Below are 17,802 nucleotides of genomic sequence, written 5' to 3' on the forward strand. Positions count from 1 at the left end.
CTTGCACTTGTACCTTTCACTTTCATTGCTCATGCAAACAAATAATCTATTTAACTGTTACACGTTAAATTTAAAAATGGTACATAAAAAGAGTCTACAAATAGTAGTCCAAACCTCTTAGGAAATGTATTGTCTGTGTTCTCTGGTGTGACTACACCCTGGTAAACTAGATTTTTATTTCAGCTTATAGTCAAACTAGAGGGTTTCCCAGATCTAATCGAAGTGTCACGTGCAGCACTATGGGTTGTGAAAGGCTTCTTTGGATATCAAGACTGCTGAAGGACATTCATGAAGACTGCACGTGATATTCCAATCTAACTTTATTACAGCCATCATGTTCAAAGTTCAGAAGCTCCAATGTAACTCTCAGAATACAAGCCAAATTGGTAATCATCATGAACATATAAAAAAGTGAAAGACACTGGACATCTGAATCAAACAACAAATGAGATTTTCACAGGTCTCTCAACTTCACCATAAAGTATGTGGCAACTTGCAGTTTTCCTGGACATACATGGTTTTTTTGTAGATGTGAATTTGGGGTTTTTGTATTTCCCTTTTTCAATTAGAGAATGAAAATGTCAATCAAATTTATTAGATTAATCTATCTTTTAAACCTACAGAGATGAAGCTTGCCACTTACCTGTTCTGTCTCAAAGATGTCCCGAAGGTGTTCAAGACCCAGGCTTTTTAGGAACTGGGTAATGTTCATGTCAAGACCAGAAACTATAAGAGAAGAAACAAGCCATTATATCCTACGTACCTGACTTAAAAAAACCAAACACCACACAACAAATCCTTAAAAAGAAATAATCAAACAATATCACTGATTCTCTCAAAATTCCAAACTCTGATTCTTTTTACAATCAATTTCTCTATAATAAACAATCCGCTTCCAATGTGTGAAAACTCAGTGCAAAGATCATCACTGTTCTCTGCTCAGAATCAACTATTAAAAAGCAAAATCTGTGGCAAATACAGGCTCATATTGCAAAGAGAAGGAAAGGAAGGGTGAGTGTATTTTTGCTATGTAATCACTTAGATGCTGACATAAAGCACGCATTCCAGATACTAATCAAAGGGTTAAAGAAGCCTTAGCCAAATCCTCCAGCCATCACAATCATAATTCCTTCATCAAAATAATTCTCATTGGCTTTTCTGTATAAAATCAACAATGAACATCTGGGCACCTAATCAGGTCTGCCTTTGTAGTCAGACCTAATCACTGAGAGCAAACATAGACAAACAGCCAAGAATGCTCCCAGCAGAATACATGAGAACAGAGCAAGCACCAGACACTTTAAAACAAAGATAACAGTTCAAGCTGCACAATATTTTCTGGCTATTCAGAAATACTTTTCATATAAAGCAAAGCTTATTGTGATACTACTGTACTTCTAGCAACGTAAACTCATCCAGCAGCAAATGCACCTTCTCCTTCCTTCCGTTCAGTTCCTGCTGCTCCATCACCAGCATTTGATGCTCCTCCTACGGCTAATTCTGCCAGTGGCCCAGTGAGGTTATCTATACTGCTAGCAGCGGAGAGGCAGGACGGCGTAGATGCTGGTGAGATCAGGGAGGCACTAACAACAGTAGCTTGAGGCTTAAAGCACGTAGGCAAAGCTTCTGGAGGCATTGCATCTATCAGCAAAGCTCGGATATCATCAGCCTGAAAAACACAAAGAACATTCAACATGAGATTCTATTATCACAAGTCACCGATCTCCAGAAAGCATTTTTCAATGAATTTGTTTTCATTGATTACTATGTTCCCCCATTAAAAAGAAAACTGCCAACTTCTGTAACACAGGAATTCGTGGTTACAAGAACATTCTGATTCACTGCTCAGACGCAGGTGAATTGGCTTCTCCCCATTTTTAAAGGTATGTAAGAAGGTACATCTAATTTCCTTTCTGGCAGAATGACTTTATAGGTGTTAAAGCCAGGAAGAGCACTGCAGCAACTTTATCTGAAATCTTTCATGACCCAGGTCAGGCAATGCCACCTCATAATCACAGAATCATAGAATCATAATTTCTCTGTCAGGCTTAACTTCTGGTGAAGCATTTTGCACTGGATCAAGGTTTCAACAGAAAGACTACCACTGCCTTTGCTATAATCACATCTTATAGTGTTAAAATAGGAAAAAAAAAAGAAAAAAGACAGGAGCCACAGGAGAAGTATGAACTTAGCTAATAATTGGATTTCGCCTTTGTTGACTAAATTAAGCAGGACCCTCATCTTCAAGAATGTCCTCCTTGCATGTTCTTGTAGAACATGATTAAGACATCCTCATTTTCACTCAGACATCAAATAGTTTTCATATCCCTCATCACAAAGCGAGTTTTCTAGAGCTCAGATTATTCTGCAGGATATTTCTTACACTCTCCAGAAAGCAATCAATCGCCTTAAAAGATAATCACACTATAACCAGCCACAGCATCCAATTTGGTTGCATTATCTATTCCATCAAGACTGGTTAACCTCAGACATACATGTTCATATAACCTTATTAGGCTTTTTAACCAGCCACCACTGTCATCACTAACAAGAAATTTTCCAGATGCCAGTTTTAGAAAAAGTTTGATAGCCTCTTGCAAATCTTAGAATGTTGTTTTGGAGTCAGACAAAAAAGAACTGAGGTAATATGCAGGCATTGAGCATAATCATCCTCTAAACGCCCATCTGATTTTTCTCCTACGTTCAAAGAAATAATCACCAACAGTACACAGACTGACCATCACAGGGACATTTCAGAGAGACTTATTTCTGGCAATAAGGAGACTGATGCCAAGAGTGTATCCTTAAAGAGAAGCACAACTTAAATCACAAGCCATGTTAAGATCTCAGACACAGGAAAAAGCCTGAATCCAGGGGTAAAAGTCACAACCAGGCACCCTAGAGCCCTGCTCTACCTCAGCACAGGGAAAGGAAAGGACCGCTGATGCCAGGGAGCCATAGAAAGCCATTTAATATGCAGAGCAAATCCTCCAGAGCAGCCTGTGGCTGGCACGCTAATGTGAACTTACTGTTGCCAGGTCTAATGGTGTCTGACCCTCTTGATTCTTCATGGTCGGATCTGCTCCATGAGCTAACAGCAGAGCACAGAGCTGTGTCCTTCCTTTTTGTGCAGCTTCATGCAATGGTGTGAAAGCCCATTTATCTGTTGCATTCACGCACGTATTGTATTTGATCAACAGTGCTGCTATATCCACATGCTGGAAAACACAAGAACATCTTAATCAATGTGACAGTGGTAAAAATTTCTTTTTTTATGCTGGAAGTAACAGTGCTTAGAGACCTCTGAAATTTCTCTTCCCTTTAACTCACTTCTCTGCCTCCTGTATCTACATAGCAGCGCACCTCTTCATTTTATACTTCAGCTCCATGGTCACCTGTGTATGTACCTGTGCACTACCAGATCATCCACCAGCAGACGTATAATTGGGATCAGAAATCCAATTCTGATATATATATCAGAATTATATTTCTGCCAAATCACTCCAAGTACACAGCATGAAGTTTGTGTCAGCTGCAGGAGCAGACAGGATACTTGATCTAGCATAAAACTAACAGAGTCAATTGTCAAAATATCTGTAGACAATCTGAACTGGCAACATAAATTACGATGCGTTGTACTGCTGAGCTACCACTTAAACATCTGTACACAGAGGTCTTCGTCATACTTTATTTCTTTCTTGCAAGACTTTGAACTCATCCGTGGTAGCACATAGTTGTTCTTTCTCCAATCATATTTTATGAGAGCACTGTAACTGATAAAACACATTATGAGGGTCATGTGGGCTTTAAAAGTAATGATCTTATAACCCCACATTTCTATCAATATCCCATCCTTGAAGTCTCCCAAGTTAAAATAAGAGAACAGAAAACTGGCAAGTAAGTTTTTGGCTGCCTCTGACCAGTAAAATTACTTGAGCAATACAGCTAAGAAATAAAAAAGTAGGTAGTCAAAATGAGTAGGTTGGAGCGTTGAAACACTGAAATTGTAAGCAGAAGTGCGAAGACTTCCCAATGGATTTCATTTTTCCTCTCAATGGCAATTAAGTGACTCTCAGCAGCTCTCGTAAAAGAGCCTGGTCTCTGAGTAAGCGTTCTTTGAAAAGACTGCAGACCTTATTTTTCTTCTCGGCCAAACTTTCAAAGCAATTGCTGTTCCTGTGACTTTTCTGCCACCCTACTGAGGGACACACAGCAGGAAGCGCTGGGTGGGAGAACTGAAGATACTTTGTGAGGAGAAGGTTGAGCTTGTGAAACCTGCCAGCTATGAACTTGAGAAAGCAATATTCATGTCCTCTCTACCTCCCATCACAGAGATCTGAACGGGCTGATGACAGCTCAGAGAGAAGCGTGGGCCGCCACAGGAAAAGTATACAGCAGCTCTTAACTAAACAAGTTGATGGAAAAGCACCACTCACTGCCTTGTTAACTTTTCCTAGCGAAAGTAAGGCAACCAGATTAGATTGGCATTATGATTTTTAGAAGTGACAATCGGCTTGAACCAATCTCTAACATTTCCCTGTAAGGAACGTTTTGCCTTCGTGTAAAATGTGTGTTTTGGTTTCCTGTGCTTGAAAGACACAGTCTTTGCAACAGAATATATCTCTAGATCTAAGCCACGTTCTGGGAGTTTAATGCTTTTGGTAGATGCTGATGAACAATATTGCTTGATACTAGGATCCAGCATCACAGAAGAATTCTGTGTTGCATTTCTAAACCTTCAGCAGTATTCGGAGCTTTCTGCTCTTTAGTACATTGGAATCCCAAAATGATGTATAAAACAAATGCAAATGATGAAGGCTGAATTTCACTGGTATGCTCTCCTTAAAAACAAGGTGAACACTGTACTTTTTATTTCATTTGTCACTCAAACGAAAGCAATCATGGTTCTATTATGATCATCTCTCCCAGATTTTGCTCTTCTTGTGCCAGGGCCAGGTAGTAACAGACAAAGCATATAATGAGACCATCAAAACCGCTACTTCTTGACTTTCATGTTCTCTGTCTGACCGTAAGCACACTGCTGGGAGCTTCTCAAGCACTGTCTCTGTAAAATTATTTGCAAGAGGTTTCTTTCTCACCTCATCCCAATTAACAGCTGCTTATAAGCAATCTATCACACATCTGTTCAGCGGGTCTACACACAGATGCTTCCTCCTACATAGGAGGGCCTCCCTCATCCAAAACAATTTGAATCAGCCACTGCACCCCCACAGCAGTAGACAGCTTGCCCAGGAGGACACCCATACTACAAAACTCAGTAGTCCTTCAACACTTTAGCAATACTTCCCCACCAGAGACCAGCTGTGACAAACTTCCACTTTCCTGTCAGGGGAATGTATCTTCCCAGCTCCAAAATAAAGGGCTTTGGATATGACTTTAAGGAGTTTCTTGTTGGTCTACTCATGGCAAGAATGCCTGTACCTACCCCATAGGATGCCGCATTGTGTAGGGGAATTAATCCTCCTTTGTCCTGGGCATTAACATCAGCACCATGCTCAAGTAGGTACTCAGCTACTTCCAAATTATTGTAACCAGCTGTAGAAAAGGCACAGGAAAAGAAATCAGCTATTAGGAAAGCAAAACTGAAGAAAAAAAAATATTAGACAGAAAAGCTAAAGCAATTTTTCGACTGCGAAAGCTCCTCTTCTCTAGTAACTGTATTACCTCCTGCTGTCAACAGTTGTTAACTCTGTACAGGACAATCCTCTGTGAAACTCTTACTATACCAATCCTGGTTGCGGCTATTAACTTCTGTAGCCCTATCATAAATATGCAAGCCTTCAAAACCTGGTGAGTCACCCACCTGCAAGATGTAGCGGTGTTGAATTTCTTCCCTGGGTGTCTCTGCAATTGATATTTTCTTGAGTACATAGCTTCTGCACCCGTGCCAGGCACCCCTTCTTGGCAGCATCTAGCAAGGCAGCATCTCCTCGCAGTAAGTCCTGGATATCTGTGTCTCCTTCTTTCACCAAATCTAGAGGAGTGTTCCCATCTCGATTCTTTTTTGTTGGATCAGCTCCATGCTGCAAAGAGCAAAGTGGAATGACACTGATGCAACCATGAGCAGAGCAGTGCACATAAGCTGTGCCACTATTCTGTGGCACGAGATAGGAGGTGGGGGATTTTGCTGACCAGCCATCATGAAGTAACAAGTGCATAAATTAGTAGACACTTAAGAATAAATCCAGGAGACTAGACCTAAAGCACTGGTCAGCAACACAGCTGCGTGAATCTCAGCTCCACAGGCAAGAACGGCAGCCCCCTGCAAGAGCTGCCACTCCCCTACTGGCACATGAAGCAGGTTCAGGAGCATGTCCTGCGGATAGCTATACCCTACTGTCACAGCAGGTGCTAAAGAAATGCCAACTGCAAGTTCTTTGATGGTCAATCCTTCTCTTCTCCTGCAAACTTGCTGTCAGAGGTGTCTCCTCAGCACACCTTTCTGAGCTAGTGAAGCCAGGCCCCAAGTTTCACTAAATGCCACTCTGCTACTGAAAGGCACTTGTTTCAGAAGGGAACCAGGAAAATACTCATTTCTACACCTTCCCATAGATAACAGCACCATCTCAAGCAGTTTACAGGCTCCTGGCAAGCAGTGAAGAAAACATTGTGGTGGGAAAGTAGTTTTGGATGACTGCTTGAGTACATCTGTGCAGGTAAAACACGCAGATCAGCCAGTGATAAGAACAGAGTAGTGGAGCAGAGGCCGAGGAGGGAAGCGTACATCTACATACAGCATATGGCGTGAGTCACGTCCACATACAATCTTGTGGGAGGACAGCTCCTTCCCTGTTCACTCGCAGCAGCAGTGGGGAAAAAAACAAAGCTAAGGTAAGGCAGAGGCAGCTGCTGGCACTACAGCTCCCTGGTTGGCCCCTTCAGAATAATCAAACACAGTGGTCCAACCCCTGCCAGCAAGTCTACCCTGCCATTTCTCACGGGATGCTGGCAAAGCTGTGTTACTGTGAGCCACGGGGAAAGAGCTGGGGATGGGGAGAGCAGAAGGAATTAACTGCCTCGTACTTAGAAGCAGTACAGCAAGGCTCAGGATTGTAAAGGGTAAACAGCAAGGGATAGAAAGGGATAGAATAGTGATTACATAGAATCAGTTCCATATTTGTGGTGCTTTTGGAATGAGAGCATTCTTTGCACATAGCCTTTTAAACTGCAATGACTTCTCCAAGATACAATCTTCAATCACTTAATTTAAAACTCATCAAAATTGGAACTATTCAAATACTCTCCAGAATAAATATCTAAATGAAGAGGCTGTGTCTTCTGAGACTCCTTCCTAGGCATAGAAACAAATGAAGGTGGCAATTTTGAAGAAAGGTGATGAAAAAATAGTGTCTTTCTAAAATGCCTGTACGTTTTCGTTTCCTTCTTCAAGCAGAATAGGACAGAAAGAGCACAAGTCAGGAGTCGAGCTCAACATCCAAAGCTCAGCAGAAGTGGCAGCACTGCCAGCTGGCATAAGAGACGCAGCAGGAGAAGCTCCGAGCAAACTGCAGCGTGAGCACATATCCACGGACATTCAGAACCTTTACAAAACTGTCACCTTAACGGCATACGTAGCTCTTGTGCAAGAGTGATTTCAAAAAGAAACATTTCAGCACTTTTCTATTTCCTGTTGTACATCCATTCAGGATCCTTTGAAGACAAAAAATGGCTACAGTGCCAGTGGAATAATCAGAAAACTCCAGAGACCCCCAGTGTCTAAAAAGTAACACTATGCCTCAAGATCATGAGCGCTCATATAGCTTGAGCTAACATCTGTATTCAGGTGTTAAAACCAGGGCCATCATCACACCTACTCCACAGATATTCAGATCTCTGAATATCTTCTGGTTTCTACTGCAGATGTATTTCAACTTGAATGCTTTTTTGGTAATCAAGTGAAATAATTAATGACATAGGAGGGAAATAGCAGGGCTTTGTAGCAGCAAATGAAAAGAGAAGTGAATGGGGAAGAGCATAATTTTGGACTATCCATGTTCTGACTTATTCATTTTAAATGCTGTGCTTCAGAGGGACATGAAGTAGGCAAGGCTAAAGCAGGAAATAGGATTGGCAAGAAATTCTACTCTAGCACCCTCTTTTACCCTCCCACGGCAGGATATGATCTTATGTTAAGATGTCTCTCAAAGTCATGTTTCTCACTGGAAACACGTTGGCATTACCTCATGCTTTTTACAGGTTCTTTCACTGATTATAATGAGAATTTATTCCACAGTATATTAATATGCATTTCCTCCAGGAACTTGATAAATTATACATTAACATAACAGTTTTAAATTTCTCACACGCCAGACACCATTTAGGATCCACCTTCAGTTACTGCTCTATAAAACACTCTTGCATAAGTATTTACAATGGTTTACTTAATTGGAGTAACCATTCCAGAAAGGGATAAAGAGGATAAAGTGGGTTTTTTTTGTATTTTTACACAAATTCAGCTGCTATTTCCAGTTTGAGAGTCTTGTCCTACTTGGCTAATAGTATTAATACACGTACTGGAAAAAGTAACTGTACTGATGATTCTTTGTAAGTGAACTGACATTGCACAAGAAACCATCTGACAATTGTAAGATGAAAATACATTCAAAGATGCCAGAAAGAACTCACTGAATGCCATTAATTTTGCATTAATTAATTAATCTTCAGCAAACATAAACATATTTAAAGACACATCTGAGAACTCCAGCACATACTTTTAAAAGCAGCTTGCAGATTTCGTATTTTCCTTTTGCTGCTGCTTCATGTAGAGGAGTGAATTTCCACAGGTCTGCCACGTTGACAGAAGCACCATGCCTCACTAAGAGTTCAGCCACTTCGTAGTGTCCATAAGAACAGGCATTGTGCAGGGGTACTAAGCCACTAACCAAAGAGAAAGTATTAATAGCTACAGAAAATAAAATCCAATATGCAATCATACAAAGTTCCAGTAGACAAAACTCCCACTTCCACCAGACATTAGTGGTATCTTTCAGTCCTTCCAATTTTCATAGCTTTATTTCCCTGCTATTAAAACATCAATTAAAAATTCATTATCCTCCTTCAGTTCTCATCCATGAGACCTTTAATACTCAGCAATGTTACAATTTCCACAAGCAAGTAACTTCAATGCTGTTAGCAACAGCCAAAAACTGAACTGAAAGAACCACTGATGTTCTCACTTTGGATATTTGAGTGTAAATTTCAGAAAAATTGTAACACTATACAATGGGTTTGAAATACAGTTATTAGTAAGCACTGCACACCTGATAGATACAGAAAGACACCCAAACATTTCTTTCAGGAAGAGCCTGAAAATTCAGTATTGGAAGTGTTTTAGCATTGGAAATGGATTATCGCCTACCCTGAACCAAAATACTGGAGTGAAAGATAAAACACAATTATGCTATTCTACATGATTGCTTTGCAAATAATGCTAAAACCTGTAAATGGTTTGTATCATTTAACTGACTATTAACTGAATAAATAATAACTTAATAATAAAATCTAACTAACAGAATTAGAAAAATGACCAGAAATAACCCTGGTATTTTACTCCATGCAATTCAGTACTAACTTTCAATCACCTGAAATAACTTAAAGGATGCTTTTAAGCAGAACAAAGTCTCCAAAATGGGCAGAAAGGGAAAGAGAAGGATCATGTATTGTAGTGCCATATATGTACTTGACAACAGCTTTGCCAGACAGCTAAGTGTGCCTTAATGTTCTATAAATCTCCCAGCAGTGGTGTCAGAACAATGCAGAACAAGAAGGAGAGAGAAACATTTTCAAGAGAAAAATATGATGGTTACTGAAATCTGAAGTAAAATGAATAGAGGAGGGCAGAAGTCTCACACTAATAGAAAACAGCAGAGCATATCATGGAATGAAATGTACCCTTTATCTTTGGCATGCACATCCGCCCCATGGTGCAACAGGTACTCCACCACTGATACACGGTTATATCCAGCAGCAAAGTGCAGTGGGGTTGAATGACGGCCTTCCAAATCTCTACAGTTCACATTCTGAGGGCTGCAAAGTTGCTGCAAAGACAAAAGAAGTAACCAACCTCTAGAACAGAACTAGAACAAACAAATAAATCCCCTTCTGAACCAAATTAACTGTTTTTTAACAAACAAAAAGAGCCCAAAAGAAAAAAACCAAACTACCACCCCCAAGCACCCCAATAACAAAGTGTGATCCATTTATTATTATATATAAATTTTTAGAAGCTAGGTTTCAGGAAATTTCTTCCCACTTCGGCAAAGTTAAAAAAATAGCTGCTCTAAATTTATGGCTGAAAGTACTTCTATAACAAATAAGACTTAAATGATGGAAGCAGTATCAAGACATTCCTAATGTATTAGAAAGGGTGAGACTCTAAATTGTCAAGTACCAGGTTCAAGGCCATGTAACTTTCTCCAGATATGTTACCGTTTCCAGCTTACGTTCTCTCTAGAAATCTAAAAATATTGAGCTTGGCAGTCAAAGGAGCTGCTGGTGCACAAAACTGCTGCTGTTTGAATATTAATATGTATCATGTTGAAATTCAAGGCAAGAAGGCATGCAGAACAGTCTGTCTGTAGGCTATTTTGCCCACAGATCAAGTGAGAAAGACAAGATCAAACCTTCCTGTGATGCTGGTATTCCACAGCCTGACCCTTCAGATTGAGGATGACTTAAAATGTGAAGTCTGCTACCTGTTAACTGTTTTGTTTGCTTGCTTTCTGATTGAATCATGCACCTGAAGCTTGTTTCTACTAAACTGTCATTCTGAGGATCACAGGGTCCACTTCAAATAATTATGGCTGCATCTGCAACGTTGCATCTGAGTCCATTGAAGACGTGACTGTGTGAAGGACTGGGAGAACGAACAACCAAAAATTCAAAACACATCAGTACATCTTAATACACTATTTTCTAGAAAAAATAATGAAGAGATTTGCCTTCCCGTTTTTTATGATTTACCATCCACTGGGCACTACCTCCACAACTCTTGTAGCAGAGGCTTCCACAAGCCTTTTACTGCAATACAAAGGGGAAAATTAACATGAATTGCTCAAACCTACCTTCACAGTTTCCAAGTCTCCAGCTTTGGATGCTTCTAACAACCGATAATCCACATCAGATGTGCGCACAGGTGTACTTTCTACATAGGGAAAAAGATGGTTTAGGATTACTTAGGTTCATTAAGTTTTATTAACTTGTGCTCAACATACTTTCCAGACTGAGAAAAAAAAAAAAAGTCTGTTGTTATTTGTAAAAATGCGGCAGGAGTTGTGATGTTCAAGTTCATATTGCCTAAATGGTTCAATAAAGAACCTTAGTTTCAGTGTAAACCAGTCAGATTTAGACTCTAGAGCTGGTATTATTCTACCAAACAGAATTTCAATGCTTTGCTAATCTTATGTATGGTAAAAGTGACCATTTCTGCATTTAAGAAATCTACATGCTCACTGGGACAGATTTAAAGTTTTGCTGAAGATCAAAAGCACCTTTCTTGGCAATTTCAGCAAACTTCATGAGGCACCAGTGTAAAGCCAGGGTTAAATGTGTGTAAATCAGCAGCTGAATTACAGCCTTTGCACTTGTGATATGTCTCATACTACGAAGCTGTGACAATGGGATGGGATTTCTAAGATGGCCCTGGCCACATGGTGACTGCGTGCTTTATGATGCTCCAGCTCTGTACTGCACTTCATAGCAACAGCGAGAGTTGCCCCTTCTTATAAACACGGGGTGGTTAAAAATAGAATCAGAAGAATTACACAGTGATTAAAAGGAGACATTTGGAGAGATACAGTCATTCAAAGAGGAAAAAAGGTAAGACAATGACAGGTTTTGGTCTCAAAACTCTTTTTCACCCCACTTCTCATATGGCTGTAAGAAAGCAAGCAGGCACTGAGGGAAGAGGAAGAATTGGCTGGAAAGGAGCTGTCCTAGCGCTCTTCCGTGTTGCTAGAAAAGGCAATCTTGATTGCTTCATTTTTAATAGAAACTGCTTTCCACTGTAGAAGCCACTCTTCTCAAGCTCAAGGATTTATGGAATAGAAGTTTTGGCAGCAGGGTGCCTGATCAGTGACAGAAATGACTGCCTAGTGCAAAACAAATGGGGCAAGGTGAACTTGGGGCTTTAATACAGCCAGAGCTGCCAGCTCCTTTCCTCGAGTCTACCTCGATCCTCTGGAGCAGTTCCATTAGAAAACACTTGGACTCGATGATCTTAAAGATCTTTTCCAACCTAAATGATTCTAAGTGGTTCAAACACATGCTGCAAGAGAAAGATGGCAGCAGGGGTTTGACACAAGTGTTAGTGACTGTGGGCAGGGCACAGAGTGCATCAAACTGCTGCTGTTGGAGCAGGTTAAGATTTCAGCTCACATCTTCTTCACCTTACATTTTTTGCCTTCCTTTGCTCTCCCCAACAGCACCAACAATTCAGCATCCTGAGGCTGGGAGCGAATAGGTGAGGCTAAGTCCTATACTGGATCCAAAGCTCTGCTCCTTAGCAATTCTTTATCTCCTCTCTGGATTTCTGTCCTTGTCTTCACAAGATAGCCAAGACCCTGACTTTGATTTCCTTTTTTACCCTCACCAATCAGAAACACAATCTAATTACTACAGGAAGGAGACATTTCAATTCCACTAGACAGAACTTGAGCACCAAAAAGCTGCACCAACCAAAGAAACAAATAAAATCTTACTCTTCAGGAAAAGCAAAACTACCAATATTTTCTAATAAGCATCTGAAAAAATTAACAAGCTCACTTTACGAGCCTCCTCACATTGCATGGCCATACTCCTACCAGCTGCAACCAAAACCACAAGCAGCTAGACTAAAGGGGTATCCACTGCCTGCTATGCCATCAGAAAGCTGTTTTCATGGTTGTTCTCTCACAGTCGGGAAGTATCTCAGCAATCAAGTGTGAGAAAAAGACAATCCAATACTATATGGAAAATATTTTAAGCTGTGAATTCAAGAGTCAGATAACACTCTCTATCAAAACAACTCCAATATTTGAAAAAAATATTTCTTTAACCCAATCTTACAAAAATGAACACAGAGTAATATTTGGTAAATAGTTTCAGCATTCACTTACTAGCTTTGAGACATAGATAACAAAGTGTCAACAACCCTACACTACATGCATTTTTTCAACTTTTGAATCTTTCAGTCTTTAACCTTCAGGGACGTAAGAGAAAGGCTGCTACCTCTCCAATGAAAACCAGTAGAGTATGAGATCTGAAACTAGTTTTCCTAGAAAAGGTAAATCAGTGAAAATGAATTTTTAATTCACAATCAAATGAATGCTTTCAGAATACTTTTAAGTTTACTATTTTTTTAAATGAAACTCCTCTTTAACAGCAGGGGATACGTTTGGGATATATTTACTTTCTTCTGGTTCATAGCTAATATTCTTCTCTCTCAATACACATACATACAGTCACATGCATATTTTAAACAGGTAATGTTGCCCATGTAACCAGTTACATCTCAGGAGTGGGTGCACTTCAAAATAGTCCTTCCTTGCACTGCTGTAAAATGCCTCTTTTTTTTTTTTCCTGTTTTAAGGCAACGTTGTTGAAAACGCTGAAGGAAATTGAGTTTCTATCTACAATGGGTCTTCTCATCTACCTAGATATCTGCCTTTCTTTGACTACATGTATATCCCACTGTAAGGTGAGTTACTTGCTCTGTAGTCGCTACTGATGCAATTATTCTTCCCCCTACTTGCAGAAACACAAATGTGACATAGGTAAGAGGATGCAAACTCTCAAGCACTTACATGAAAAATAGTGGCACCCTCTTCAAACATCTATTTCCCTTTTTAACGCAAGATATGAACAAACTATTATCTAAAGAGTATCCAGAGCACTTTCGCAATAAAATCTTCCTCTGCTAGAAAAGAGATTTGAAGAGTTCAAACGGTTTACCAGCTGTCAGTATTTCTCTGCCAGCAACACTCTGCTTGTGACTGCTAAAGTATGGACTACCTAACAGGGTGGGTGATGAGAGGAAGAAAAGTTTATCACACCTTCAGCAATACTACAGTTGCCTTGGAACTTGTTACCAAAAAACCACAGAACTCCCCACATCTGCCTTCCTACAATCTCCCTGTATAGCAGCATGCTCTAAATCCACGAGATCTTTATTTTCTTCCCCATTTGCACAAAATCACTGAGCAGGGCTTTTTTCAGAAAAAAAAAACAACCCACAACAAAAAGTATTACACAGTACATACTGCAGATATCTGCACACGATAGCTGCAGAGGGGAGGGATCAAAAAACTACTGCAAGACTCTTGCACTGAAAAAGAAATAAGATCCACAGTTGCAAAGGGAGAAGCTGAAGTTCAAATCCACAAGCCTTTATTTTCACCCACCACTTAGAATCTGTTGCACTGCTTCATTTCCCATCTGCGCTGCTGTGAAGCCTTGTAAAGAGATGATGGAGGGATCAGAGCCGTAATTCAGCAAGAGCCGGCAGGTTTGCAAGTGACCTGCTAACGCAGCCCTGTGCAACGCTGTTTGACCAAGTGTGTCCAGTGCGTTCATCTGAAAAATCAGCAGCAATACAAAATATTGTTACAATTAAAAGTCTGCACCTGTCCCTGCCCTTAATAAGAAGGGCAATAGCAAGAATTTTCCAGAATACAAAATTATCTCTCAATTCCTCTGCATTGCAACTAAACGAAACCAAATGACAAAACAGGTAAACACTACAATGTAAAGATAATTTACCACAGATGCTTTCCTGTATTTTAACAATGCAGGTTATTTGTTTGTGTGGCTAACAGACCACACAGCATCCCCAAAATCATACTTAAAATAGCTATCAAGCTTTTGACAAATTTGATGAAGATCAACCTTATGCAAGAAAAGCAAAATTCTCACAGAGGAAGAAAAAGAGGTAAATAATTAACCAAACAATTCAATGATCTTTCAGCTTTAAGGAAATTACCATCTGTCATCCTCAGAAGGGGAATTAACATTACTCACTACCAAGAATTGAAGCCAAAGAAGAATGTCAGATTAGGAATTCTATGAACGAGTGGGGGGAGTTCCGCTGGGGGGTGGGTTGGGAAGGAGGCTGGATACAAACAGTCCATTTCCACCTCACTTTTTGTACTTTCACAGAAATTTTAAGTATAACTGGATATAATTCTACTCAATACAAAACCGTATAAACAGGCAAAATGGAATACTGCTTTCAAAGAGTATGATATAATGGAAACCTGTCTGTCAAGATCTAAGAGAGTATCTAAATAACTAGAAGCATCTCCATGGTTCACTATCAGAAAAAGGAAGCGAATAATAGAGAGCTACAGAAATAGAAAGCGGGGAAAAAAAACTCATGAAAATAACCTTTCAAGAAGATACTTTGTACCTAGCAGCGATTCATGACAAATCTAAATGCAAATGTCCAACAGCTTTTTTACCACTTTATGAAATACAGAACTACTCTATATTCTCTGCAAGCAACTCAGAACCTGCTATCTGTTTCCAAGTCTAAGGATTGCAGGCTGTGAACTGCATACGTAATGTTATTCTGGTACTGTAAAAAACACACCTCTTTACCTTCTCAAAATTTTTGTGGTGACAGTGAACAAAGGTTTTGCTTGTTAGTTCTCACCTAAAATGCAGCCTGAAAATCCTACTACCTTTCCATGAAAATTAATGAAAAAACATTTTGAGAAGACGTGTATTCTGTAACTAAATGAAATTCAATTAGGTGGGGTAACTATATAGAAAATATCTACTACGAGATACGGTAAAAAAATTAAGTAAAATACCTGCAATATAACAAAATCAAGCTACATGAAAGAACAAAGAACTACCACCTAAATAAAGTGGAACGCAATTCAATATTGGCTGAAATTCTTCTATATCCCTGAACAATTCTATAGATTGATAAAGCCGAAATGTCTCAGATCACAAACCTCTCTTGCAGGAAGGTGTACAGGAGAACTGTTCTGCTTTCTTCTAACCGTGCTCAGCTCATGCCACTCTAATGGGATTTCCCTAAAAGTTTTGTTTTAAATAAAAACTTACTGCTATCATAAATATTAACTAGATGCTGCATGTCCCAAATCCATCATTTTGTTCAGATGATGATCCTCATCTGTTTCAGGACACCGGATACCTTTCACCACTGATAAGGGCACGGAGAAAAGCAGAAGTCTGGAGCTATGCGTGTTTAGTGATACTAAAGGCAGAAAGAAATGCGACTTGTGGATTCTGGAAGTAGCTGATAACACTCTGTTTACCCAAGAAAGAGCATCATAACTAATGTCTCCTGTAACACTGAATTCCTGTGTTAAACATGCCCATACCGAACAAAATGTTGAAGAACAGCAACAAGGCATTCACACTGCACAATTCGATACCGACTGTGTACCTGGAAAAAATGTTAATATTCATTTGAAAAGAACACTGGCAGAGTCATCAGATCCATCATCTCACATGTCTTATGCAGGTCTCCTTTCGCCTCCAAATCATTATCTTTGCCAACAATCGATTCTTGTGGCAGAAGAACACCAGCCATTTGAAGAAATGCCTGCTTACTTCTGGGATAAAGAGGGCTGCAGCTGACAGAGGGACGCATGCACCAAATTAAGATGTTCTTTCCCTCAGGAGCAGAATTAGGCTTTGAAGGGCAATTTCATGGGGAATATATTCACTTTGAGGCAGATCTGCTCTCACCAATCATGCAGCACTTGTCTAAAACCAACCCAAGAATATACTGCACTAAGGCTGAAAGCAACAGGATTTATTTCTAAATTAAAATAAATTTGAGCATTACAAACTGAAATACAAACTGACATTAAATTCTCATAAAAAACAAACCTGGTAAGACATATGTCTGGGTTAACCACTGCTCGGTATTAGGTCTAAAAACATGCCCTTTCAAATTCAAAGCTGAAGTTTGAACTCTGTTTGACAAAATGTAAAATATCCAAGATGTACTGCCTTATTTGGGTGCTGAGAAGGCATATTGCTCCAGCTGCACTAATCAAAAAAAATGAGAAATATTCAACTAGTCCCCTTTATAAGCAGTCTGAAGTTAGAAGGCAGCTCTGAATTACTTTACAGACAAGTTTCCTGCAAGGAGTTAAAAGTGACAGATTTGACAGCTTTTATTCCACAGCACACTGGCTCTGGCTTCTTTACCTCTCAGTATGAAAGCAATCACCCCACTGCTCAAATTGGAACATAAAAGCGGAATACAGTTTTCAAATGAAAAATGTTTTCAGGTAAGGCTCCTATACAGTATTTCCCAATGCAGAATTCCTTCTGGTTTTCCCTTTTATCCTTTTAATTTCCTTTTCCCCATCCTGGATAGATGCAGTAGAGAAATTGAAATGGTCATGTATCATCAGACACTGAAGAGATTTTTCCTCCCTGTACTGCTGCTGTCTTGGAGTGCACACAGTGACAGCAATATTCCCTTGGCTGCCAGGAACTCGTGGCAGCTCAACAGCTGGGGCCTGTTCAGGAAACTTTTTTTTTTGCAAGACTTCATAAGCATATCAGCTTTCTGTTGGTATCAAATGACCTAAATATCTTCCTACTCTTTGACACTACAGCAGCAAAAAAGCACTTCAACACTGGAACAGCTTCCAAGCACTGCAATTTTGTCTGCGAGATCTTTCTAAAAGATGCACATTCTAAAAATCACAGATGGAACTTGTGCTTTCCAGCAGTCCCAGTACCACTGTATGCTTCCCTGCAACGCAAGTGTTCTAAATGCTCTCCTGATGCACTTATTCTGAGGAAAACTTGCAG

At 39.8% G+C, this 17,802-nt stretch overlaps 1 protein-coding gene across 1 annotated transcript in view; it reads right to left on the reverse strand.

The window, feature by feature from the left end:
* The window catches only part of TNKS (tankyrase), a 144,857-nt gene that overhangs the window by 13,427 nt on the left and 113,628 nt on the right, over window positions 1-17,802 (reverse strand). The window contains exons 12-20 of the mRNA XM_074147026.1: window positions 14,400-14,571; window positions 11,085-11,164; window positions 9,913-10,058; window positions 8,733-8,898; window positions 5,825-6,044; window positions 5,447-5,556; window positions 3,030-3,218; window positions 1,432-1,669; window positions 644-726 (exon numbers count right to left, since the gene is read on the reverse strand). Of these exons, the coding sequence (XP_074003127.1) occupies window positions 644-726; window positions 1,432-1,669; window positions 3,030-3,218; window positions 5,447-5,556; window positions 5,825-6,044; window positions 8,733-8,898; window positions 9,913-10,058; window positions 11,085-11,164; window positions 14,400-14,571 (1,404 nt within the window). The remainder of the gene's footprint in view (window positions 1-643; window positions 727-1,431; window positions 1,670-3,029; window positions 3,219-5,446; window positions 5,557-5,824; window positions 6,045-8,732; window positions 8,899-9,912; window positions 10,059-11,084; window positions 11,165-14,399; window positions 14,572-17,802) is intronic.

Source organism: Numenius arquata, chromosome 5 (assembly GCF_964106895.1).
Source record: "Numenius arquata chromosome 5, bNumArq3.hap1.1, whole genome shotgun sequence".
NCBI lineage: Eukaryota > Metazoa > Chordata > Aves > Charadriiformes > Scolopacidae > Numenius > Numenius arquata.